The following is a 25,420-nucleotide window of genomic DNA, read 5'->3' as shown; positions in this document are numbered from 1 at the left end:
TTCCTATTTCCTTATAATGGGTAAAATATGTGCGAGGGGCGGGGTTTGTTGTGCCTGACACCACTTGTTCTTATTTATTCTTATTGTTTTTTCTCGTTCTGTATGTAGAACCTGAACTAAAAGCAGTTCAACATCCTTGACTCTTAATATCTTCAGTGTAATTTTTGCATTTTGCAAATTCATCCAATTTTCCTGGATTGGACTATTTGGCGGCTGGTTTCGGCCCACGGACCGCATGTTTGACACCCCTATTTTAGGTGTTTTTGTTTCATGTGAGATGTTAAAAACCAAAGCTATTTCCTGTAAATCAGGTGTTCCTTTAAGAATGACCTTTTCAAAAACAAATGAGGATTAAATTTCCAGCTAAATTTCTTTAAAAAAAAAAACATTTCAAACAAAGGTCTTTTCAGACTAAAGATTCACAATGAGAAAACTGAAACACCACTACGACTAGACAGGGCGGTGCCTCGTTTCCATAGCGACGGCTCTCTGATGGATTTTCAGGCTTGTTTTGCAGCTGCGTCTAATTTATAGCGTCTTAAAATATGAATGAGGATCGTGATCGTTAGTTAATACAGTTGTGTCTCTAGTGTTGATGAAGTGAGGAAAACACAAACTAAAGGGTCGGCTGCTTTTTCTGTAGAATATGTATTTAATTATTTAATCCATTTGAACTGAAACCAATCAGCCAATGAGCAAAATAGTAGTTTCACAGATTCCACAAAGGAAATAAGGGTTTCTTTGTTTTTTTTTTTTAATAAATATATCACAGTTTTACCTTTTATTATGTCAGAGAAAATGCCTGATTTGGACATAAGGTGAAGAAACAGATGAAACTTTGCTACTCTGGTAAATTTTTAAAATAGAAATCACATTTTTTATGCATTTATTTGTGCATTATCTACCAAGAAACAGAACATCAGAGCTCATTTGATAAACTGATGATATCAGTAGAACTTGGCAGCATTAATGATATTAACTTAGATTAGAAGGAAAATAAGAGTTTAAGAAATAATAAAAACCCCAGATTTACTCAGATGCTTTACAGTTGTTTAAATATTTAGTTAAAGGTTTATTAATGATAATAAAGTCAGAGATAATTTCATTTTTTGTCTTTTTACATTATTTTTCTTTTTGTCTTGTGTCATCTTTTCATTATTTTTGGTCTTTTTTTCATGCCTCTATTTTATTGTCTCGTTCATATCTTTTTTTTAATCTTTTTTGTCCCTTGTTAAATAATTTTTGTCATTTTTGGCTTTTTAGGTCTTTTTAAAAAGTGTTTTTTTGTCTCTCTTTAGGTTCTTTTTTCATCAGTTTTTGTCTCTTTCATCTGTTCATTTGTCTCATTTAGGTCTGTTCATAATTTATTGTCTTTTTATGTCATTTTTGTCTTTTTTTACCACCTTTAAGTCTTTTTAAATAATTTTGGTTGTTTTCTTCTCTTTAGGTCTTTTTTAATCAGTTTTTGTCTCTTTCATCTATTCATTTGTGTAATGGAGTGTACATTTTTCATAATTTCTTGTCCTTTTGTGTCTCCTGTTGGTCTTTTTTTCCCCATTATTTTTAACTTTTTGTCTTTTAATGTCTATTTTGTCTCCCCTAGGTGTTTTTTGTCATTTCCCCTACTTTTTTTGGGTCGTTTTTATTTCTTTTTTGCCCATCATTTGTCTTTTTATGCCATTTTTGTCCCTCATTTGGCTCTTCTTACATCATTTCTGTCTCTTTTAGGGAATTTTACGCTTTGTCTGTCAGACTTTTTATTAAATGTATTATTCATGGTTCTCAAATTGAATCTGTCTCTTTACTTTATCAGTGAAGAGGTTTGCTTTGTGTTTCTCCGAGTTATTAATAATTATTGCAGGATTTCCCCTCATCACTGTCAGCACCACAGACATTCTAAGCACTACCTAAAAGCCAAATTATTAATGTAAAATCAATACAAATGGCTGCATAAGTAACTAAATGATTGCTCACAGATCTAATGGTTAGCAAGTTTTATCGGAGATTTTCAGATGCTCTTGCTTTGCCACATCTTATTTACTCAGTGATGGTAATAATAATGTGGAAATATATATTTTTAAAGAAAACTTTTAATAGAGTTAACTTCTTTTCCCCATACTATCAAATTTAGGGAAAATACTGTGACGCAAATGTAACCAAAGCCAAGAGAAAACCCTGATATTGTAATAATTCAGGTCCAAAAAGTGCAGCAGTTTCAGTCAAATAACAAAAAAGCCATTGCAGTATCTCCGCCCGACACAAACCCAGGGAAAACCCTCTGTACGGTTGTAAATTTAGACATAAATCAGTCACGTATTCCTGCAGTTTGAGCCCAGATGCTGTTTACACGCTGAACCATTATCATCAATTTTCCTCAGATTACGTTCTGTTGTTTCAGCAGCCGTTAACGCGCTAATAAATGTTCCCGCTGTGACCTGTAAATATGCATGTGTTATATTTTTTACATCCTAGTACTGACAGGAGGAAAAGGCAGAAACACAACAGCCGGCTCACCCAATGTTTCCACACCTGATGATACATTTATTCCTCTGGTCCCAGTAAAAGAAAAATATATATAGAACTGGAGGGAATGTCACTGGAATACACAGATATGGATGAAATACGGAAAATAAAAGAAAAAAATCCACATTATCTGAGATTTTTTAAAAGGTTAAATATTGAGCTACAGGTTTGGTACAATGTCTAATAAAATCAAAGATAGTAATTAAGTTTTTTTTTTGCATATACACATGTATTTTATGCATAATTTTTGTCTTTCTTGCATCAGTTAATTTTTTTACACCTTTTATTGCAAGATTTTGTCTCACTTTCAGCTCTTTTTTTATGTCATTCTTTGTCGTTAGGCTTTTTACATCATTTGTCTCTTCTTTTTATAGTCTTTTAACTTTTTTTAGGTCTTTTTACACTTTTTTGGTCTTATTTAGGGTCTATTCACCATTTCTCTTTTTTTCATTAGATGTTTTTGTCTATCAGACCTTTTTATGTCATATCACTGAAGTTTTTTTTTCACGTCTTGTCTTTATTTGCTTCGTAGGCAGTTTTTTAGGATCTTGACACCTCTTTTTTTTTTTCTTTTTTTGAGGTTTTACACTATTTTCATCTTTTCATGCCAGGTTAATCTTTTTACATAATTTGTCTCTGTTTTTAGGATCTTTTTCCTAAGTTTTTTTTATTTATTTATTTTTAGGTGTTCTTACACTTTTTTTGGTCTTATTTAAGGTCTCCTCACTATTTATCTTTTTCTCGTTTGGTGTTTTTGTCTCTATCAGACCTTTTTATGTCATATCACTGAACTATTTTTTTTACATCTTGTCTTTTTATTTGCTTTATAGGGAGTTTTTTTGATCTTGACACCTCATTTTCTCTCTTTTTTTGTTTAGGTTTTTCGCTATTTTAATCATGGCAGCTTAAACTTTTTACATCATTTTTGTCTTTTTCCAACTTGATGTCATTTTCATCTTCCCTCATTAATATATATCGTCTCTTGTGTTTACTTTGTACATAATTTTGGCTACTTATTCCATTTTCAACCTTTCATTTCCATTTTTTCTACATTGGTTTTGTTGTTTCTTCTGTTTTCATCTTAATATTGTCCGATTTTTTTCTTTCCTCCTTAATTTATTGAATCATTTATGACATTAATTTGGGATTTCAGTTCACCAGTTTTCTAGTTGTTAATATAGATTAATAAGAAAGGGCAAATATGAATTTAATAATTTGGGAATAAAGGTCAAAGATTGTTAAATTAAATTGGGTGGTGATCAATCCATCATCTTTATCAGAGAATGATTAATCAGCATTTTCTTGCTCTAAATTGTCATTATCACATCAGCCTTTAAAACACACATCAGTCGACTTTCACACAGTTGAAACCCTGCATCGTCCTAAAACATTGTGAATCTTCAGAATCTGAACTGAGCTTAAGGTTCATAAAATATTCACTTGTGTATAAGAAAAGTGACTGAGTTTGACCTTTAACCCATGGACGGTAACCACACCACGGGCATGTTCTTACTTTGTGTTATAATTGTCTCTCCAGGATACTTTCTTCTACTCCCTGGTGTACGACCCCACACAGAAGACCCTGCTGGCCGACAAAGGGGAGATCAGAGTGGGACCGCGCTTTCAGGCAGACGTACCAGAAATGCTCCAAGAGGGTAGGAACCGCACGTTGATTCACTTGACATTTAATTAGTTTAATTATAGCCACACGCCTTTTTTTTTAATCCATGTCAGAGCTCTCTAATGTCACTGCAGAGCTGGAATCTCCACATCTGTGGTTGTTTTACAGGGTTTCTGCAGGTCATTAAAAAGAATTAAAAGTCATTAAATAGATTTTGTGAAAATTAAGGCCTTAAATGGCATTAAAGAGCATTAAATTCTATGTCCAGATGCATTAACAAATTAAATACACTTGATGGAAAAAAAAGCATTGTTATTTACGATTTATTTTGATTATATAAACATTTTAAAATTTTGATCGGAAGTATAGTGTGATGAATAACAGGCCGAACCTTTTAACTGGCTATTGTTTATGGCCGATACATGAAGTCACAACGCCGGATGCTTGGAATGCAACTTGCTTTAAGCATGCTCATGCTGTGGCAAAAGAGTGGAGGGAATATTAGCAAATGTCAGAAAAATGGGAAAATGCAAGTTTGAGCAGAAGTGATTGGAGGAGGAACTATTCAGAACCTGGTTAAAGCCTGTTGATGGTAAACTGTCATAAAACTATATATAAAACTGTATCTGCAGTTGGACATGAGCGTTAGATTTGTTTAAGGTGGCATTAAAAAGCATTAAATTAGATTTGCTGATACCTGCAGAAACCCTGTTTTAAACCAGGGCTGTCAGACTCATTTTATTTAAGGGGCCACATTCAGCCCAATTTGATCTCAAGTGGGCCGGACCAGTAACATAATAGGCATATTAACCAATAAATAATAACTGTTTTAGAGTGAAAAACAAGTAAAATTACATTATGAAAATGTTCATACCCTGAACTACCATGTACAACCTGAAATGTATTCAGAAAAATAAGAACAATTTCAACAATATGATGTCTCAGCTTATTATTAACCAGGGTTCCTGCGGGGTCTTAAGTCTTGAATTTACAAACCTGGATTTATTACCTTAAAGAAGTCTTTAAAATGTATTACATTTGATGTAGTAGGTCTTAAGTTGTGTTGCCATAAACTTGTTGGCTGTATTGTGCCTAAATGTGTCTGTTAAATGTCCAGACTGCAAAGAAAGTGATGTTATTTTACTCAGTTCCACCTGTTCCAACCCGACAATTTATATTAAAATTAAGAACCAACTATTGCTAACTTTGCAGACCCCAGTGAGAAATGACTTGGAATGGTGGGAATCAAGGCGTTGGAGTAAAGAAATACACTTTGCTAAATTCTAGGAGTCACAAATTTTTGCCAGTATGGCTGTGAAATGAGCATTAAATTCTGTTCTAAGTAGTTTTAAAAAGTCTTAAATTTAACTTGTCCAAACTTGTAGGGACCCTGTTAACACAACTTATAGAACACAGTGGATCTACAAATACACAAAACATTTACAAGCACACAGAATATTGGTAAAATTGCACTTATTTTTCTTTAAATATTTCATGTTGTTCATATTTATTCAGACTATTCACATTTTTTGTTAAAGGATAGTTTGTAAATCTAAACATTTTTGTGTAATTTTAATTTTTACACTAAAACAAAGCGAAAAAATTAGGAGTTGTCATCATTTGTAGGTTATTATGTTAGTATTTTACTGGTCCAATGCCTAAAATTTTACTAAATATATTGTGTATTTGTATATCCACTGTGATCTGTAAGTTGTAAATGATTATCTGGGGCATAATATTATTAAAATTGCACTTATTTTATTTTATTTTTTTAAAAAAAATATGTCATGTTGTTCATATTTGTTCTGGTTATTCACATTATTTGTGAAAGAATAGTTTGTAGATGTAAACATTTTTGTGTAATTTTATTGTATTGTTTTTTTTTTACACTAAAACAAAGCGAAATATTAGGAATTGTTATTATGATAGTATTTTAGTGGTCCAATGCCTAAAATTTTACTAAATATATTGTGTATTTGTATATCCACTGTGACCTGTAAGTTGTAAATGATTATCTGGGGCATAATATTATTAAAATTGCACTTATTTTATTTATTTATTTTTTTTAAATATGTCATGTTGTTCATATTTGTTCTGGTTATTCACATTATTTGTGAAAGAATAGTTTGTAGATGTAAACATTTTTGTGTAATTTTATTGTATTGTTTTTTTTTTTACATTAAAACAAAGCGAAATATTAGGAGTTGTTATTATGATAATATTTTACTGGTCCGACCCCTAAAATTTTACTAAATGTTTTGTGTGTTTGTAGATCCACTGTGATCAGTAAGTTATAAACAATTATCTGAGCCATAATATTGTTAAAATTGCTCTGATTATTCTTTGGAAACTTCAGGTTGTTCATATTTTTACAGGGTAATTCAAATTTTTTTGTGAAAAATGTGAATATTTTCTTTACATAATTGAATTTTTTCCACATTAAATTGAGGAGAACATTTGTTGTCATTACTTATAAATTGTTATGCTATTATTTTATATGAGCTCACATCACATTGGAGCCTTGAACTAAAATGACTTCTACACCCTTGATGTTTAATGTTGACAGTGTCATTTTTTGCATGAAATTAATCTCACGGGCCAGATTGGACCATTCGGGGGGCCAGTTTTGGCCCACAGACCATATGTTTGACACCCCTGTTTAAGGCCTTTCCTTCAACTGTTTTTTTTTCCTCCTTTTTTTTTTTTTTAAATTCTCGGTATGTGCATTATCGACACCCCTCGTTTCGTCAATATCGTCTTATGAGCGATAAATCCTCTGACACTTGCACACACACTGAATATCAGCCAGAAATCTATGAATCACGCTGACAGTGTGTGCGTTTTTCCTGACCTCATGCCCTATATTTACCATTTTTCATATCGTACGAGCGGAAAGTGAAGCAATTTCATGCCTTAATGACAGAATGATCAAGTCGTGAGGCTCATTCTTTGTCTTTTTTTCTGTGTGGATTCTGCAGGAGAAGCAGATGACAGGGACCAGGCAAAGCTAGAAGAGAAGCTGTGGGATCCAGAATGCCCACTCACCAATAAACAGATAGACCAATTCCTTGTGGTGGCGCGGTAAGTCACACTGAATACAAAAATACATACTATCAGTTTCAGCTCTAATTTTAGCCAATGGATGATATAGTTAAATGTTTTACATGCCTAATGTCTATTACGTTGTGTAATTCTTGTGTCTTTTGTGTTTGGTTTGTCTTGTTCCATCTTTTGTATCTTGTTTTTGTGGGTTTCGTTGTTTCATCTTTTACATAATTTCCGTGTTTATTTTGTTATCATAACATGAATTAGTTTTTATATTTGACTTAAATTGTATTAACTGAAATTGTATAAACTGACTAACAGCAGCTACATATTCAGAACCTGACTAAAGCCTGTCGACAGTAAACTGTCTTAAAACTATATATAAAACTGTATCTGCAGTTGGACATGGGCATTACATTTGTTTAAAGTGGCATTAAAAAGGGCATTAAAAAGCATTAAATTAGATTTGCTGAGACCTGCAGAAACCTGGTCTCATCTTTGCTGTTTTTTTTTATCATAACTCGGTTTTATATGAATGAAGCTTCTGCTATCGGCTAATCTGGTGTTTTGCATCCCATTTAAATGATTCTAACATTGGAAATAAATGGCCCAGGGTTTATTAAACAGGAACCTAATTTACCCACATACCTGATTTAACAGAAACAGACTGGTCTTTTAGCCCACGTGTCATTAACCCTTTCATTTAGTGTAGCTATGACCCACATGCAGATCACTTTGAGCTCATTGTAGCACGGCTATGCTACCTTGCTAACTGCTTAAAACTGATCCAAACTACATATTCTCTGTAAAAGATTTTATTTCATCACCTTCTGGTTTACACTGCTGTGGAGGAGGCTGGTTTTGTGTGTTCTCAGTAATGTTTTTTTCCTTTCTTTTTTCCTCTCACACAACCTGAGGCATTGTTTCCATTTGAGAATTGCATCACACATATGTTCCTCAGTGGAGTTGAACTAGTTCCACCTATGTTCCACCTCGTCTTCCTGCACTCACTGAACTGCAACATCCACAACATGACATTTGGTGATGAATTCTCATCCTTTACCCTCCTAGTAGGGACAGTCATTTTAGATGAAAGCTTTTTTTTTTTTTTTAATTTTAATAAAAGTAGAAGGATCATTCATTCTGTTTTTTAGCTCATCTGCTGATTGGCCATGAGCTGTTGTGAAGACACTGTATTTGTCGTCTTCATCAGCGTTTCTTTAAACATCTTCTCTGAGGAAACTACTGGTTAGATTCATTTAAATTTTTTTATGTCGCTTCCTTGGGACAGTGTCCAAAAAGTTTGTTCACGGTTTTGAGAAATTCAGATTTTTTGATTTTTGACATTTATTAAATATTGAAAATGTGCATTTCCTTCTAACAGTCCATATTTTGATGCTTTATAATGGGGAAATGGTTACAGATATCAATATAGTGACTATGGATCACTGATAGGAAGTCATATATGGACTTTAATTTGGGTCCATGACCTTTGAACTCTAGGTCACCAATATCTGCATTTCTCCAAAACTACAGGTTGGGTTTGTTTAAAATTTTATATTTAGTGTCCTTGGGAGAATGTCTCCAAAGTTTGTTTGCAGCTTTGATAAATTTAGATTTTTGAATAATTTTTTTAAACAATACAAATTTGCCTTTACTTATAATAGCCCATGTTTTGATGGTTTATAACATATAAATGGTTAGAGGTATCAATATAGTTACTATGACCTATGTTATTTCTGACCTGCCAGGGACTGTAGATGGAAAGTAGGCTTTGGCAAATTCTTGCATATTTACATATACAATAATATGCATTGTCCCTTTTAAATAAATAAATATATAGCTACTATTGATCCCTGGTAGAAGTCACATATGGCCTTTGATTGAATTAGTTGAGTTCTCCTCCAGTGAATGTACTGCCCACTTCAATTGGGAGATTGATCTCCTACATCCAGACCACAGGACTGGAACATAGAACAGAACCTGACAACCTCACAAAAACAACTTGTTATTGATTCTTGGTAGAACATGCTGGTGAGACACAGGGACATTGGAACTATTGCTAATGGTTTGTGGTTGTGTTTATACTTTGTCTTACAGGGCAGTCGGGACCTTTGCTCGAGCGCTGGACTGCAGCAGCTCCGTCAGACAGCCAAGCTTACACATGAGCGCAGCAGCAGCTTCGCGAGATATTACACTGGTAAGTCCACGCCACACACACACACATACACACACACTGACTGAGTCATATCAGATCATAATAACAGACTATGTAATCTGCTCATCATGTGTCTTTCGGTTGCAGTTCCACGCGATGGACACCCTGCATCGTCATAATTACGACCTGTCCAGTGCGCTGAGTGTACTGGTCCCAGCAGGCGGCCCGGTGCTCTGCAGGGATGAGATGGAGGAATGGAGCGCTTCGGAGGCCGCCATGTTCGAGGAAGCACTAGAGAAATACGGAAAAGACTTTAACGACATCCGACAAGACTTTGTAAGTGTGTTCCCAAAGCTGCGTTTTGTCAAGGGCATCCGTGTGATACCTGCGCTAAATTTTTACAGCAGTCATTATTTTAAGGTGGTATTTTGCATTTTAGTGTCGTCTGCAGAATCAAAGGAGTTTATTGTCATGCAGTCGGCCTTGAATTTGTCTGTGTATGATCTCCAAAAGCAGAATAGTCTCAAATGGAAGACGAAGCACAAAGAACAGCAAGAAAACATGTCACACTTGTCAACATTAATTTCATCCCGCATTGGAGGAAAATAAGTGTTCTGTCTGGAATTCAGCTTTTTAGCAAAAAGAAAGCCTCTATTATCTTGGAAGCTGTTTGTTGTTTATCCTTTTATGTAAAACAGCAGCTGAACTTGCCACAGACTGAATATTGTCTTTGCTGTGAGTTACATGACACCAAAAATAAAGTGCGACAGATATGAAAACAGCGACAGAAACTTCTCAAACCATCACAGCTTTGCGTCCGTATACTGCTCTGTCACAAAATCACTGCAGTCGGACATAATGTGATCACAATGATCATGCTAATATCAGTTTCAAGTCATTATTTCTTAGATGTTCAAAGGCTGATATTTAGTTCGAAGTGAAACAGGATGGCTATTTGTAGATTAATATTAGGTAAAAGTAACAAAACCCAGAATAATAACAAATGCACAGAGAAGGAAATTATGTAAAAGATCCAACCAGTAAAAAAATGTAAAGGATGAAATGAAATGAAAATTGCATAAAAGAAGCAACAACAGGAAAAAGATGTAAAACGTGCATCAAGATGAAAAGGACATAAAAGATGCAACAAGACAAAAATTATATAAAAGAACTTAAAATGAAAATGGTCTAAAAGATGCAATGAAATGAAAAGGACGTAAAAGACGCAACAAGACAAAAATTATGTAAAATATGCAATAAAATGAAAAGGATATAAAAGATGAAATGAAAAGGACATAAAAGATGCAACAAGACAAAAATTATGTTGAAGAACTTAAAATAAAAATGGTATAAAATATGCCAACAAAATGGAAAGGATGTAAAAGATGCAAAAAGAGCCCCTTCCTGTACGGGGGGTGGGGTAACAGGGTGTTTTCAGACATTTGTACCTTGGAAAAGTAGGTCACAAAATAGGTCTAGGTCACCCATTTCCAAACTTGTTGAAGCTCTTTACATGATTTATGTAAAACTTTTAAGGTTCCAGTAGTTTTTTACACTTAGAGTGTTCATAAGATGTGTCCCAGACAGACATGCAGATGACAACACCCCCGTTGGCAGGCCGAGGGGCTAAAAACGACAAGGAAAACAGTGTAAAAAAACAAACAAAAAAAGCCCAAACAGTCTATTTTTATAGCGAGTCTGTCTCACTCACTGCTCTGTGTTTTGCCCCCCATTACACAGGTGGTGTGGGCTGCACTGAGCATGCTCAGATGTCTGTGGAAAGGATGGGGTCTAGTCTATCTGTGTTCTGAAATTTTTACTGTTGAGCAAATGGTTGAATTTTGAGCGTCTCTTAAGTTCCACAGTGCTTCATTTATACAGGGTTCATACAGGTGCTTGAAATCCTTGAAAATACTTGAATTTCAGTGTTGTGTTTTCAAGGTCTGGAGAGTGCTTGAATTTTAGTTTAAGTGCTCAAAAGCGTTTGCAATTATAACTCTGTGATGTGATTTATTTATTTTTAATATTAAGCCAAATCTACTTACAGAAAGGTGATTCAAAACTTGGCCAAAAATAAAATTCCCAGGTGTTGTCAGGTCGACTCCAGGTATATTTTTATCTTAATCTTTGTCTTGGCGTGAGTGTGCCTGAACAACACCAAGTGACTTCCCTATTTTTGGATAAAACTTGGTGTCCTTTAATTTCTAAACTTTTTGCTATTATGAAGCATAATTTTAGATGTTTATAGCAGAATACAATGTACGTCATTGTGATAAAAAGTGAAAAAAAATTAACCACGAGTATATGTATTCCTGTAGAGATGTAATTTACCCCAGCGATAAAGTGCTATGCTGAGAAAAATGTGAAAATGACCCTTAAAAGTGCTTGAATCTGACCTTGACCCTGTCTATAGAAAGAATAAGGTCTATTCTATCACCACATTTTGATTTTTTTTCCTATTGAGCAAACGGGTGAATTTTTATGAATATTTGAAATAAATCATACCATAGACACATCAGGGGTTAAAGGGTTAAACTGTATTGTTATGTATTTATCGCTACCTGTCGACATTCTACTCTGAATGTTATTGCAGATACAAAGAGTTATTTTAGTAGGAATGATAATTAGGTTTTTCTTTGTTGGTCTGAGTGTATGATTTGTTGGTTTGAGCATCTCTAAAGTGCCACAGTGCTTAATATATAATAGTGTGTTGCAGCTTCTGTGACCTGGATATTACACCTGGCTTCACATCGATTTCAATAATGCAATCAATTGTTCAGCCCAACCTTGAAGTCCATTATTACACGAGTAGAAATGTAATTACGCTGCTGAAGTGGTTTGAGGCGTTTCCGTCTTTGGTCCACCCACAGTGAAAACCCGTCACATTTCCAGTCTCTGCGTGAATTCTGGACACCAAATTGATGATTTTTACCGCCACTTTCAGAGGCTGTAGGAGGGCGCACATCTGAGTCTGAACTTCCCCCTTCACCATCTGCCTGTGCTTTACTATAAGGCCAACAGGATAAGGATGTATGCAGAGGCAGCAGGTGCTCATGAATACTTATTAAATGTGAATCACTGTGCGTCTGTGACACATAAGGATGTAAATCTGTTTATGTCGGCACTGGTCAGATCCGGCTTCCTTACGGCGATGAAATCTAGGTTCCTGTATCGTAAGTCATCACATAAAAGGTGTTTTATGGTTGTGGGTTAGTGTTTGGAGTTGCGTGTTGGGAGAAATGTCTTCAGGAAATCAGTGGAAGTAAATGGAATGTTTACTAAAATGCATGGAAACACCAGTTGTACATCAGGGTTTTTTCCACTTTAGGAGCTGTGCAGGTTTGATGTTACGTGATGAAAAATAGTGGATTTTTACATAAATGTTAAACATATTAATCCCATAGCACCTTCAATGGCTGCCCACTGACATGTCAGTGCTAGAGGTAATGCTAACGCTAGGTACTGTATGTACTATAGTTAAATTGACACACAATTTATCTATGGTGATAATAAAGTGAGTTAACTTTGAACTTTGACCTTTAATATCTGTTTAAAGTTTGGTATATACTCGGCCAATGCTGATTCAGATGCTACTTTGTTTCTTTAATGTATTTTTGTTGGTATTTATCAGCCATAACAAAGAAATCATCATAAAAAGTTATCAATACTTTGTCACATTGTATATGAATGAACACCAATTAAAACACACATTAATGAAAGATGTTTTTTCCCCCCATATTTCCACTGTTTTCAGTCTGGATTTTTGTGCAAAGTGAAGATATGCATAAAAAGAGTTGGATGTGAATTATGGAAGAGGATTAGGGCCAATGGAAAAAAAAAATTAAGATCTAGTAAATTTTTGTTAATTATTCTGAGAATAAAGCCAGAGTTCTGACTTAAAACTCAGAATTCTTACTTTTTTTTTTTTTTTTTTTGCAGAATTCTGACTTTATTCTCAGAATTCTGACTTTTTTCTCAGAATAATAATAAAAAATATATTGGATCTTAATTTTTTTTTTTTTTTTTTCAGTGGCCTAATCCTGTTCTGTATTAAATGCACCAAATGATATCAACACTTTAAAAATGGATGCCAGAGGTGTAAAATAATGAAACCAGAGGACCGTAAGGACCTGTTAGTCTGTTCTCCCAGGTCTAAATAGCTTTTTGAGGGTGGAGACTTGGTTTAAGTTTGGTGTAAAATGCTTAAAGAGTGCATTATATCTACGACTCGCAGACCTTCCATGTGTGAATTCATATATATATCTGTGGGTTTGTGTGGTCACATGGAGCTCAAATCCGGTCCTCCTCAGTCTCATGAATATACATGAACGCTTTCATACGCAGATGGCAAGAACATGAAATATTAACATCATTAATTTGCTCTTTGTCCGTCTCCCTCTTTTTTTCCTCTTGGTTTCCTGTGGTGAAGCTGCCGTGGAAGTCTCTGACCAGTATCATAGAGTACTACTACATGTGGAAGACCACAGACAGATACGTGCAACAGGTGAGATGACCATCATTTCCTTTTTTGGATGTGTATGCATTAGGGAAAGGGTGTCAAAGTCTGGTATGTCAATATGGGTGTGTATGTATGTGTATGTGAGGATGATAAGTGAGGTTAATTACTTATAAAAGATCTAAGGGACTTGACTTTTCATATATTATGCTGATGGGAAGCTAAAGGATCGACTGTTGTGTGGAGAAGGGGTGGGATTAAATAAGTTATACTTCCTCCCACTCCTTTTCAAATGTGCAAATGAAGTCATGTATATGCATAAGTTTTGTTTTTGTTTGTTTTTTTTGTTTTCTTGCATGACTTCTTACTACCTGATTTATTTCTAAGGACTAAGTACGATTACTTTGTCTTGTTGCATATTCGAAATAAACTAAATTAAACAAACAAAAAAAAAGTCATTTTAGTTCAGGTTCCACATTCAGCCCAATATGAGCTCAAATGGGCTGGACCAGTTAAAATAATAACACAATAGATGGATTGATGAATCGATTGATTGATTCCACAGTGAGCAGTTCCCTTTAATAGTCTCCAATACAGTTTCAGTGGACCATGGAACAGCATACAAAAAAAAAAGAAAGTACAGACATGGTCATTTCAGACATCATCATCGTCATCATACACATAAACACACTGTCAGTGTGAGCAGCTTAAGGATGAAGACAATCCAACCCGATTTTCGGTGGTCGCACGTCATCAGTCAGTCTGGCGAGGTCGGTGCCATGAGTCTGTTTGGTGTGTTCTGTGCGATCCGCCGTCTTTAATGCTGTCGCCATTCTTTTCAAGCGATCCAGCATGTGTAATCGGCTACTACCCAGTCGTTCAGTCTGACCAATCTGATAGGTGGAGGGATAGCCCTTGACTAGTGAAAGACCGGAATCTTTCTTCTTCCACAAGAAGAAGCCCGAGAGCTGACAGCACCAGTATCTTCTTATTACTAGCCATCCGTTTAAGTACAACTATTTATTAATTTATTTATTTATTTGGGTCATTGCATATACAACAATTGCAGCTGTAAATATGCCAGATTATAGCAGCAGTGCTAATTTCCATCTGTAGTCCCTAGGCAGGTGACAAGAAAGACACTTGACAAAAAGACAAAACATCATAAAAACACAACAATCCTTCTTGACTACTCAACACTCTGCTCACAACAATGACTAATGACAGTTAGCTCTGTGTTTTGGTCTAGAGAGATGTTTCCATCATTTCCAGTTTTGCGTTTTTGTTTTTTTTTAGGGCCACAATACAGATTAGCACCGCCTGCTGTTATAGAGGCATTACGTCTCACACAAGCGCAGAACGTATGCTCAAGTCGGTAGTCTATTTGGTGTGGTCTTCGCACTTTTTTACCGTGTCGGGCAGATGAGAGACAACTGATTAGTCAGGCTGTCTTTTCTGATGACAATCGATTTGGTGTGTCTTTGCCATAATACTGTTCAGTGATCCACTGAAACCATATTGGAGGTGGTCAGAAACAGTAAGTAACACTAAATAAACTGGCACCCTACAACCCTAACTCATTTCGCAGCCTTATGGCAGAGGAAATAAATGAGTTTGTGCATCTATTTGTTCTCCTCTGAGGTGCATGGTATTGTCTCCCTGACAGCATTTGTGTGAATCTGTCTTTGAGGACGTGGTCTGGCTGGTTTAGGATCCTCCTGGCTTTCTGCACCACCTGTTTCTTCCATAAAGAATTGAGATGTTTTTGTTGAACTCCTATAATTTTGGAGTAGACTCTAATGATGCTGCTGAGACTGTTTTTGTCTTTCACAGACAGCACATTACTAAAGCAAATAAAAGTTTAAAGACTTTCAATAAAAGAACAGTAAAAACAACATAAAATAGGTTTACAAATGTTAAAGGGCTCATATTTATCTAAACCTACTTTTATTAGTCTTTGGTTCATTTATTTGTGTATTTGGACCCTAATAGTTCATAAAGATTGAATTTGAACCCTCCAGGTGCTGCAAAGCTATCTTTATATTCATTTTGGCAAAAATCAAGCGGATTTCTACAACCTGTTTTAATTCCTTCTTAAGTTGTTGTGTCTATAACTAGTTCCGTCATGACATTTGCACATATAAGGTCCAGACTTCAGACGAACGTTTCTCCAGTATTTCTCCATAATTGTTTCAGCAGCAGTGGTTGTAGTCCAGACTGAAAATACGTCCAAACTTTGAGCCGATTACCTAAAATTTTCAGTTGTTGGTTGAACAGGACAGAGCAGCACAGTCAGCAACCTGGAGGGGGCGGGGCCTAAAGTGGCTCATATGCATTTAAAGGGCCAGCGCTCCAAACCACCTTTCTGGTGTCATTACTCAGAAATAGGGTTGAAGATGGACCTGTGGAGTTGAATGAATGAAGAATTCAGACCCAAGCAGAGCATTTACAGTTTATGGAGACCACAGGGAAATGTGGGAAAATGAAGAATTCCATTTAAAAAGAGCAAAATATCACTCCTTTAATAGAGTTCAGCTTCCACAGGCGGATTCTTTGTTGACCAGTGTCGAATCTGTGCTGAGAATCAAAGAAAGTACTTAGGTATTTGTACGAGTCCACAGTTTGGACGTCTTTACCATGAATACTACTAGGTTCAGACCCCGACTGCTCCTTTCTAAAATCAATAATTAGCTTCTTAGTCTTCGTCACGTTCAGGTCAAGGAGGTTCTCGTCGCACCACTGCACAAATGAGGTCAGAGTAGGGTCATGACTTCTCAGTGAACCCTGAATAAGTGATAGCAGGGCAGTATCATCGGAGAATTTCACCAGGTAACTGTCCTGTTGAACAGACCTACAGCTGTCTGTGTACATTCAAAAAAGGAGGGGGGAAAGTACACAGCCCTGAGGAGACCCAGTGTAATAACCTATAAATAATGTGAACTCAAACTTTTCTCTCGGTTTTTAGAGTGAAAACAGTAAAATTACACAATGAAAATGTTCAAATCTACAAAGTATCCTTTAAAAATGTGAATAACATGAACAATCATTAAAAACCTGGAAAAATTAGTAAAATTTTAACAATATTATGTCTCAGTTTATTGTTTACACATGTACATTACAACTTACATATCACAGTGGATCTACAAACACACAAAACATCTAGTAACAGACAGAATATTGTTAAAATTACACTTATTCCTCTTCAGGTTGTTCATATTTGTCCTGAACTCAAAACATCACCTCTGTATAGACGATAATCCACATGAGAGATATGGAATGAATATTTGTTTCTAACTATCCCCGCACTATCCTCTTATCTTATCGTCCTAATGTGATCGACACAGGACATTTGGACACAAGCCAAAGTTTTGTTTATATTTGTTACATAAGCTGTAAGTTATTTAACTTAAGCTTTTCCATCGGTCGTGTCACCAGTGGCTAAAAATCCATAATTAATCCTTCATGAGAAATTGCTTTTAAACTAGAGGTCGGCCAATAGTGGATTCTTAAAGGTCAATATAATAACGAGCCAAAAAATTGACAGTGAAAACTCATTACATATATCTGATAATTAATCTTACGCTTTATTAGACACTGGATGACTGTTAAATAAAATGAGTGTCCAAGTCAAAATGAAGAAGACACTCTATTACGACATGATTAGAACAACAATATGTAAAAGACAATGTGTAGTTGCAGAAAAAATTGTTAGACCACCCCATGTTTTCTTCAATTTCTTGTTCATTTTAATGCCTGGTACAACTAAAGGTACATTTGTTTGGACAAATATAATGAAAAGCACACAAATAGCTCATAGAAGTTTAATTTCAGAGCTGCTATCTATCCATTTTCCATGTTTTATTGATAATAACCAAAAGCACTTCAGTTCTTACATCAATAGCTATGGCATTGTACTGACGAAAGCGTGGAATGGCTAAAAGCAATGTCTGTTTTAGTCACATGATACACACAGGAGTTAGTATTTGATTGCATAACCATTGTTTTTGTTGACTTTTGATGGTCTAATAATTTTTTCCATGACTGTATTATCAATATAATTACCTCCGCCAAGGAGGTTATGTTTTCATTGGGGTTTGTCTGTTTGTTTGTCTGTTAGCAAGATAACTCAAAAAGTTATGGGTGGATTTTGATGAAATTTTCAGGAAATGTTGATACTGGCACAAGGAACAAATGATTCAATTTTGGTGGTGATCTGGGAGGGGCGCTGATCTGCCTTAGCAGAGGTTTGTGCTCTGAGAGTGCTTCTCCAGTTAAAGAAGTTTACATAAGTGTGCAAAAATATTGTGTTGCGGAATTGAACATCAAGCTAATGGTAAAACACTTGGACTAAGAATGATTTTTGTCTTCTAAGTTATTATTTTCCCTGTTTTGAAGCCAATATAGTGAACATACGATAGTCTAATATGGCGATAAAGTTGTCACTTAGTAAAAAAATCATCCAAGAGCAGAGTCTTAAACTTCTTATAAAGTATGTGATTAAATAAAACTCACTTTGTGTATTTTCACTGTTTGGAGAGAAGTGACACCTCTACTTTGAAACATCCTGACAGTGATGAATGGATGCCAGACTCTGTTGTGTTTCCAGCCGCCCTCATCGCTCATTGTCAGATTGTTGTAAAGGACATTAACAGTTGTGTTCTTTTGTATTAATGAACCCAATGTGTTTGTGTTTTTCTCTCGAGCAGAAGAGACTGAAGGCAGCAGAGGCCGAGAGCAAACTGAAGCAAGTTTATATTCCCACATAGTAAGTCCTTACTCATCTGCTTGGTGTTCGTGAACTGTTTGAAGGTTTGCCAAAGTAAAAAACAGATGATAGATTAACTCATCTGTAGTATTGGAAAACTGTAACTGGAGGGAGAGTCACAAGATACATGTTCAGGCAACTTCAGATAAATAAAATCTAGTAGGAGGAGGGTTAACGTTTGGAGAAAATACTTTACTTTATGAGGAAAAAAAGGTGGTAATTGTAAGAAAATTCACAGGAAATAGTCAGACACTCCCTGAGAATAAAGTTGTAAATTTACAGGCATAAACTTAAATATTCTGTAAACAAAGGTGGTAAAAAAAAAAAAAAAAAAAAAAAACCTCACAAATTCACTGGAAAACAAGTGTTTATTCTCTGATTATATAGTCATGAATTTGCAAGAGAACACTGATTTGTTCTGGGAATATAGTGGTATATGTAGAAAAAAAAACCCTCATTTAATGTGGAAAAAAGTCATAAATGTCTGGAAAACCATCCAATATACTCAGGGATTAGTCAAACATTACAAAAAATTAGATATATCTTCAGGAAAAACTCATGAATTTATTGGAGAAAATTCAAACATGTTTTCTGGGAATAAGGTGTTAGATTTAAAAGAAAATGACTCAAAATTTTATGGGAAAGTGGTTGAATATTTTGAGTCATTTCTGAGGAAACTTGGATGTTCAGGGAATAAAGTAGTTTATTTATGAAAGGTGAATTTGATGAGAGAAAAACTCAGAAGTTTTGAGGAAAAGTTAGATGTTATTTAAGATTCAAAACTTTAAGAAAAATCTTTTAGAGTAAGGTTGTACCTTTACAAGAAAAAAAACTCACATTTATAGGAACATTAATATTTTCTGGGGATAAGATGGTAAATTTACAACAAGAAACTGCACACTTTTATGAGGAGAAAAACTCAGTTACGAGGAAAAAAATCAAATAACAGATTAAAAAGTTTTTCAAATTTACAAGAAGAATCTCATATTTCCTGTGGTGATACATCTACAAGAAAAAAACTCAATTTTATAGGAAAACACATTTTGTAGGAGTAAAATGGTAAATCTGTGAGAAAAAACTTATTTATGGGAAATTGATGTAAAAAAATAGGCCACCACATCGGATCTATTTTCAAAAGGAAGACATTCTACACATATTTCCATTTCAGGGTTTTAAGTTTGAGTATTTATTAACATGTTTTAACTGAAAACTCTTATTTTTATGTTGCTTTAAAGGCCATTATAACCTGTATCAGCCTTTGCAACCTGCAGTGTCGACCTGTTTCCTGAATGTTTCCCCCTCTCTCTCTGACAGTAACAAGCCCAATCCAAACCAGATCTCAATGACCAATGGAAAGATGGCGACAGTGAATGGGGCGGGGCCTGGGGCCTACCACGCAGCAGGTGGAGGACGGGCCTGCGAAAGCTGCTACAGTGAGTATCACATCTGGGAAACACCTGCAACCCAGTGCTCACATCTGCTGTTTGTGGCGGTTTTGATACTTATTGATTTTTACTTCACGTTTACTACACCTCTGTTGTTTGTAATTAATATGGGAGATAAGCAGTAAAATATGGACTGGCCCAAACCTTCACAGGCTCTAGATGTGCTAGTTTTTCTGCTGTTGTGTATTCATGCATGGTGTACTGCATTTGTCCAGCAGTCACTGCCAGAGCGTTCAGGCCATAGCAACGTGATGATAAGGCTATTATATTCCAAAAATACTAATATCTCCCAAAATATTAGTCCTACCAACTTGCAGTTTTTGCTATTCTGTTCCTTGATCAAAAATACATAAGTATGACAAACTGCAGCAGTCAGATCTGTACAGATTTTGTGTGAATCCTCAGACACGCACACACACAGAGGCCACTTGGCTTTTATAATATAGATATGAAACAAATGAGTCTGTTGTGCTGTTATTTATGTGAATGTAAGGTCTGAAATTTGACCAATAACGCCTTTAAAACTGTTTTGAGTCCAAAATGCTGCTTCATCAAACCTTGCTCAAACCACCTCCTCTGCAGCTTCACACATGACCCTTCTCTTTCCTGTCTTTTCATATATTTTCACCTCTTTTTATAACTCTGGACTTTTGATGGCCTAATAATTTTTTTCACGACTGTATATGTATATATATATATATATATATATATATATATATATATACACACACACACACACACACACATATACACACAGGGGGGGGAAGCTAAATTTACAATATTTTGAGGCAGGGATTGGAAGACAGTGTTATGACCAATTAGTTTATTGAAAGTCATGAGAATTTAAATCTTCAAATCATATTTACTGCATTTCTAACGGTCTTGTTTCTACCTCAAGTTCAATTGCCATTTTTCTCATGGATTTGGTTAGATCATTTAGGATTTTGGATTTGAGAGCTTTAATAAAAGCTTTGGTACGTTTTTTGTTGCTTCCTCCACTTCCAGACTTTCTTGTAATACTTTTGCTCATAGTCATTCTCTTCTTTCCATTATAAACAGTCTTTATGGACACTCCAACTATTTTTAAATCTCCTTTGGTGTGACGAGTGCATTCAGCAAATCACACACTCTGACGTTTGCTTTCCTGATTACTCATATGGGCAAAAGTTTCTGAAAAGGTATGGATGATAGTGTTAGGTATGATTATGACATCAGTATATGTTTGGTTTCAAAACAATTGACGTAGTGCCTGCTGAGAAAAAACAACTAAATGTTCATTGTAAATTTTGCTTCCCCACCCTGTCTATATATAGGTCAAGGTATAATTCACATGCATCAAAAAATTAATTATCTCTTGGCTTTGACGACTGTTAAATGGACATAATATTATATACATATCAATATTTACCATAACTGCCACCTTTTATTGTTGTTTACAAGTATAGATAACGTCTACATGTGTAACTCTCTCACTCTTTGTCTTCTCTTTTTTCTCTGTGGTCAAATGAAAATCACATCACAGTATTTTAAGTAAATTTATAGTGAAAGTGAATCCTCCTGTCGACAGGAGGGATGAAGGAAAACGAGGCCTCCATGTGTGTCAGACGTAAAAAAAAAAAAACTCGACAAATTAAGATGCAAAGGAAGTGACTGTGAGTGGTGGAGGAACATATTGGACACAAGCACCGTGTTGTGTCTGCTGAAGACGCTGTTTCATCATCCAATTCTCAAGGTTGTTTCCGAAGCTGAAAAGAGGTGCTCCCGTTTAGTCGCAGCAATTATCACAAACACTTAACAATTATCTGCACCCAAAGAGGAAAAACACTCCCACGCTGTCGGCTCAGAGCCAGGCCTTTTTATTCCACCTAAGACACACTTTCGAGAATTTCTGCGTGAAAAGATGAGATACAGAAAAATCAAAAGCAAACATGGAACTGTACAGAAATATGTGAGTGTTTTTATTTCCCTTTTACCTGTTGACGCCATGACAACAACCAACATTTACCCTAAACATGGAGACATATTAATAGATAAAGCAAACTTCCATTGAAGACCTTTTTAGCTCACCGGCTGATATGTCAGGTTAATTTCAAATGTTATATGTTGCTTCTTTGGAACAATATCTACAAAGTTTTTTTTACACTTTTGAGAAATTTAAATTTTTTTCATCAAGGTCTTTTTATTTTCAATTTTCAAATGTACAAGAAGAAACATACAACTTGAACATGAAACTGTTGTATCCAGTTCCTATCCAAGTGCCCCCCCCAGTACTGGACCTTCATTAAATTTATAAACAGCAAGACAATTTATACTTGCATACAAAAATATATAAACCCCCTTTAAATGCATGTACAGACACATACACACATGCATATTTGTAAGTTCACATACACATAAATAAATAAGGGGAAAGAAAATTAAAAAATAAATGAATTTTCAAAAAGTAAAAAAAGGTACACAGATATTTTGGTAGCTACCATACCTTCTACAAAGCTGATAAAGAAATTTAGATTTTTAAAAGAATTTTTGAAATATTAAAAATGTTCCTTTTTCTTCTAATGGTCCATATTTTGATGGTTTATAACATGTAAATGGTTACATATGTCAATATATTTCCTATTGATCACTGATAGAAGTCATATATGGACTTTTATTGAATTAGTTGAGTTCTCCTCCAGTGAAAGTCTCACCCACATCTATTGTTAAGTTGATTTGCATCCAGACCACAGGACTGGAATACAGAAAAGAACCTGACAAGCTCAAATTCAACCTGTTATTAATTCTTAATAGAATTTACAAGTGAGATACAGGGATATTGGAACTATTTTAATGCGTTTTCATCTGAAAGCTTTTACCGTGAAGCAGCATCAGGAAGTTAATTGTAGAAATAGGATAGTGACAAATCAGTCGAACCCTAAACAGAACGGATGATAATCACAAAATCTGACTTTCTACAGAAGCAGAAGTCTAATAAATGCTTTCACTACACACTCAGATCAAATGCCAGGAGTTGGAGTTTGTGAAACAGAAGGAAAATAATTTAATAAGATAAATTAAATGTAAACAGTTGGCCGTCCTTTGTACACAAGCGTCCTTCGCTGTGTTTACATGCATGTCCGTTGGTAGTTAAACTGTTTGATCTGACAATGTTTGCTCTGATCTCATCAATTTGTTTAAGGCGAGCTTTGGTGATCAAGAGTCTGCCATAAATCCGTCTCGTTGAAGGATGCAAACGATGGAAATATGAGAACCAAGAACCAGTTCTAGTCAAGTTTATTTACTTACACAATGTAATAGAAAAGGCTTTAGTGGATTAATCTGTTTTGTCTTTTGGTTGACCCACAGTTTTAGGGCAAATTTTCTGATTAATCTGAATCATATGGTGCTAATTTTAGTTCATTTTATCAATATGAGTGTGTTTTTCTGACTGTTGTGATCTGGAAAAGCAGATTCACCTCCATTAAAGTGCCTTGTTTTCTTTACAATGAACCAAACTAAACCATAACCCTGCAGTCGTATGTGTGTGTGAATGACTGGGTCAAAAATACTATGATTAAAAGATGTTCAAATGAGCCAATATCATAAACTTTACAATAAATACAAATCATTTCTTTAGGCTTTATGGCTGATTTTTGGTCTTGAGTGAAAACAGAAGATTATGTTATGGTTTAAAATAATTTGCAAAAAGTCTCAACAAGAAAAAAACATCGGTAGTCAATGATTTTCTGCCTTATTTTTCCTCTTAAACTCAGCACAGTCTGAGTTCTTATTCAACACAATGAACACAGCATAAAAGACAACAGTTTCTAGGCTTTATCTGTTCTTTGTGAGCAGAATATGACTAACAGAACATTTCACAAAACAGCCAGTCTCCTGCAACATCAAAACATGCACGAGTAAAACCATAAATACAACCAAAAAATATTGAACATCCCTTGTATTTTGTCTGAAGAACACAAGTTGAAAAAAACAGCAACAAAAAACTAAAGATATGAACATTTACAGCGTTGGAATAATTAAGATATAAAATTACAGTAGCTGTGAACCTCCAAGACAAATTGTCACAGTGTATTAAAAATGATAGAACTTTTACATCCTTTTTGTTTGATCATCACAACTTTGGTTTGACATTGGTCATTTTAAATCCCTGCTGTTTTGAGGAGCTCTTGGACCTCGCTGTCTCCATTTTTCAGATATTTTCATCCGTATTTTCACAGCTTCTTTAGATTCACACATTTTTAATCCTCCAGTGGCAAAGTGGTTCAAAACACACATCATCAAACCAAACTCTTGTTTTGTGCAGACACTGATTCAGATGCACATCTTAAACCCAGTTCCTCTGTGTTGCCATGGTAACACTATGCAACACTTTTAGCTCGACAACTCATTGACAAGTAGTCAACGCCAAAATTTGCCAGCAACTAATTTAGAATTGGGCAGGTCATTAGTGATATCATGCACTTTAGTTTGAGGGAAAACATTTATTTTATTGCCAATTAGAACATTTAGTGGTTTAGCAAACTTTGAGAAGTATTTTATTGCTGCTGCAATATTTTTTGAAAATTGAATATTTAACAAACTTTGTTATCCATTCTAATTGTTTTGCACCAAATGTTCTTGTTAAAGGAAAGAAAATCTATTTTGTTTCTGATTAGAATATAAATAAGAGCCCCTTTTTTTCTCTTTTTTTGGTTTTTTTTTGGAGTTCATAATCTGACTAGTTGACTTGTAGTTACAGTAAATAGTAAAAGTGATGTAATAGAAATAGTCATTAGTTGCAGCTCTACAGAAACATAAAATAAGAAGAGAGTAAAAATAAACAAAATAATTATTGCACATGTCTAATCCTTATTCAATCAGAATACTTTATTAATATCAGGGGGAAGTTATTGCTTTTTTTTTTTTTTTTTTTTTTTTTACAGCCGCTCCATTCAAGTGTAATAAAAAGCAACAGGAAATAAATGATCAAAAACAGAAAAAGGAAAATATATAAATATATTAAGCAACACACACACATATGTATTAGGGCTGCCAAAATTAATGTGCTAACACGGATTAATCCATCATAATCTGATTATAAATTTTAACGTCATTACCCATCTGCAGCAGAATGACTCTGAACGTCTCTGCCAGCGCATTTGGGTCAGTTTGTTCAGTAGAGTTAGCGTAACATGAACAAATGTTCAGTTGATCTGGTTGTGACAGGCAACAGAACCAACCCATAAAGATGGAAGACACTAAACAGCACGTTGGCCCTCTGGATGGAAATATAAGGACAAAAAAAAAAAACCAAGACGAAACAGTCGACCCACATTAAGTATTATACACACTCTGCAGGAAGGAGTTTTCTTTTCACCGAAGCACTTCCATCTTAAAATACCACATTAACGTGAAGCATACGTTAGTC

General features: G+C 34.9%; 1 protein-coding gene across 1 annotated transcript in view; it reads left to right on the top strand.

Annotated features, from left to right (window-relative positions):
* The window catches only part of mta3 (metastasis associated 1 family, member 3), a 66,177-nt gene that overhangs the window by 32,353 nt on the left and 8,404 nt on the right, over positions 1-25,420 (top strand). The window contains exons 6-12 of the mRNA XM_030121549.1: positions 4,061-4,178; positions 7,123-7,225; positions 9,290-9,389; positions 9,495-9,683; positions 13,777-13,851; positions 18,510-18,568; positions 19,883-20,001. Of these exons, the coding sequence (XP_029977409.1) occupies positions 4,061-4,178; positions 7,123-7,225; positions 9,290-9,389; positions 9,495-9,683; positions 13,777-13,851; positions 18,510-18,568; positions 19,883-20,001 (763 nt within the window). The remainder of the gene's footprint in view (positions 1-4,060; positions 4,179-7,122; positions 7,226-9,289; positions 9,390-9,494; positions 9,684-13,776; positions 13,852-18,509; positions 18,569-19,882; positions 20,002-25,420) is intronic.

The sequence above is a fragment of the Sphaeramia orbicularis genome, chromosome 19 (assembly GCF_902148855.1).
Source record: "Sphaeramia orbicularis chromosome 19, fSphaOr1.1, whole genome shotgun sequence".
In the NCBI taxonomy this organism is placed as follows: Eukaryota; Metazoa; Chordata; class Actinopteri; order Kurtiformes; family Apogonidae; genus Sphaeramia; species Sphaeramia orbicularis.
This window is presented reverse-complemented; position numbering and strand designations above follow the sequence as displayed.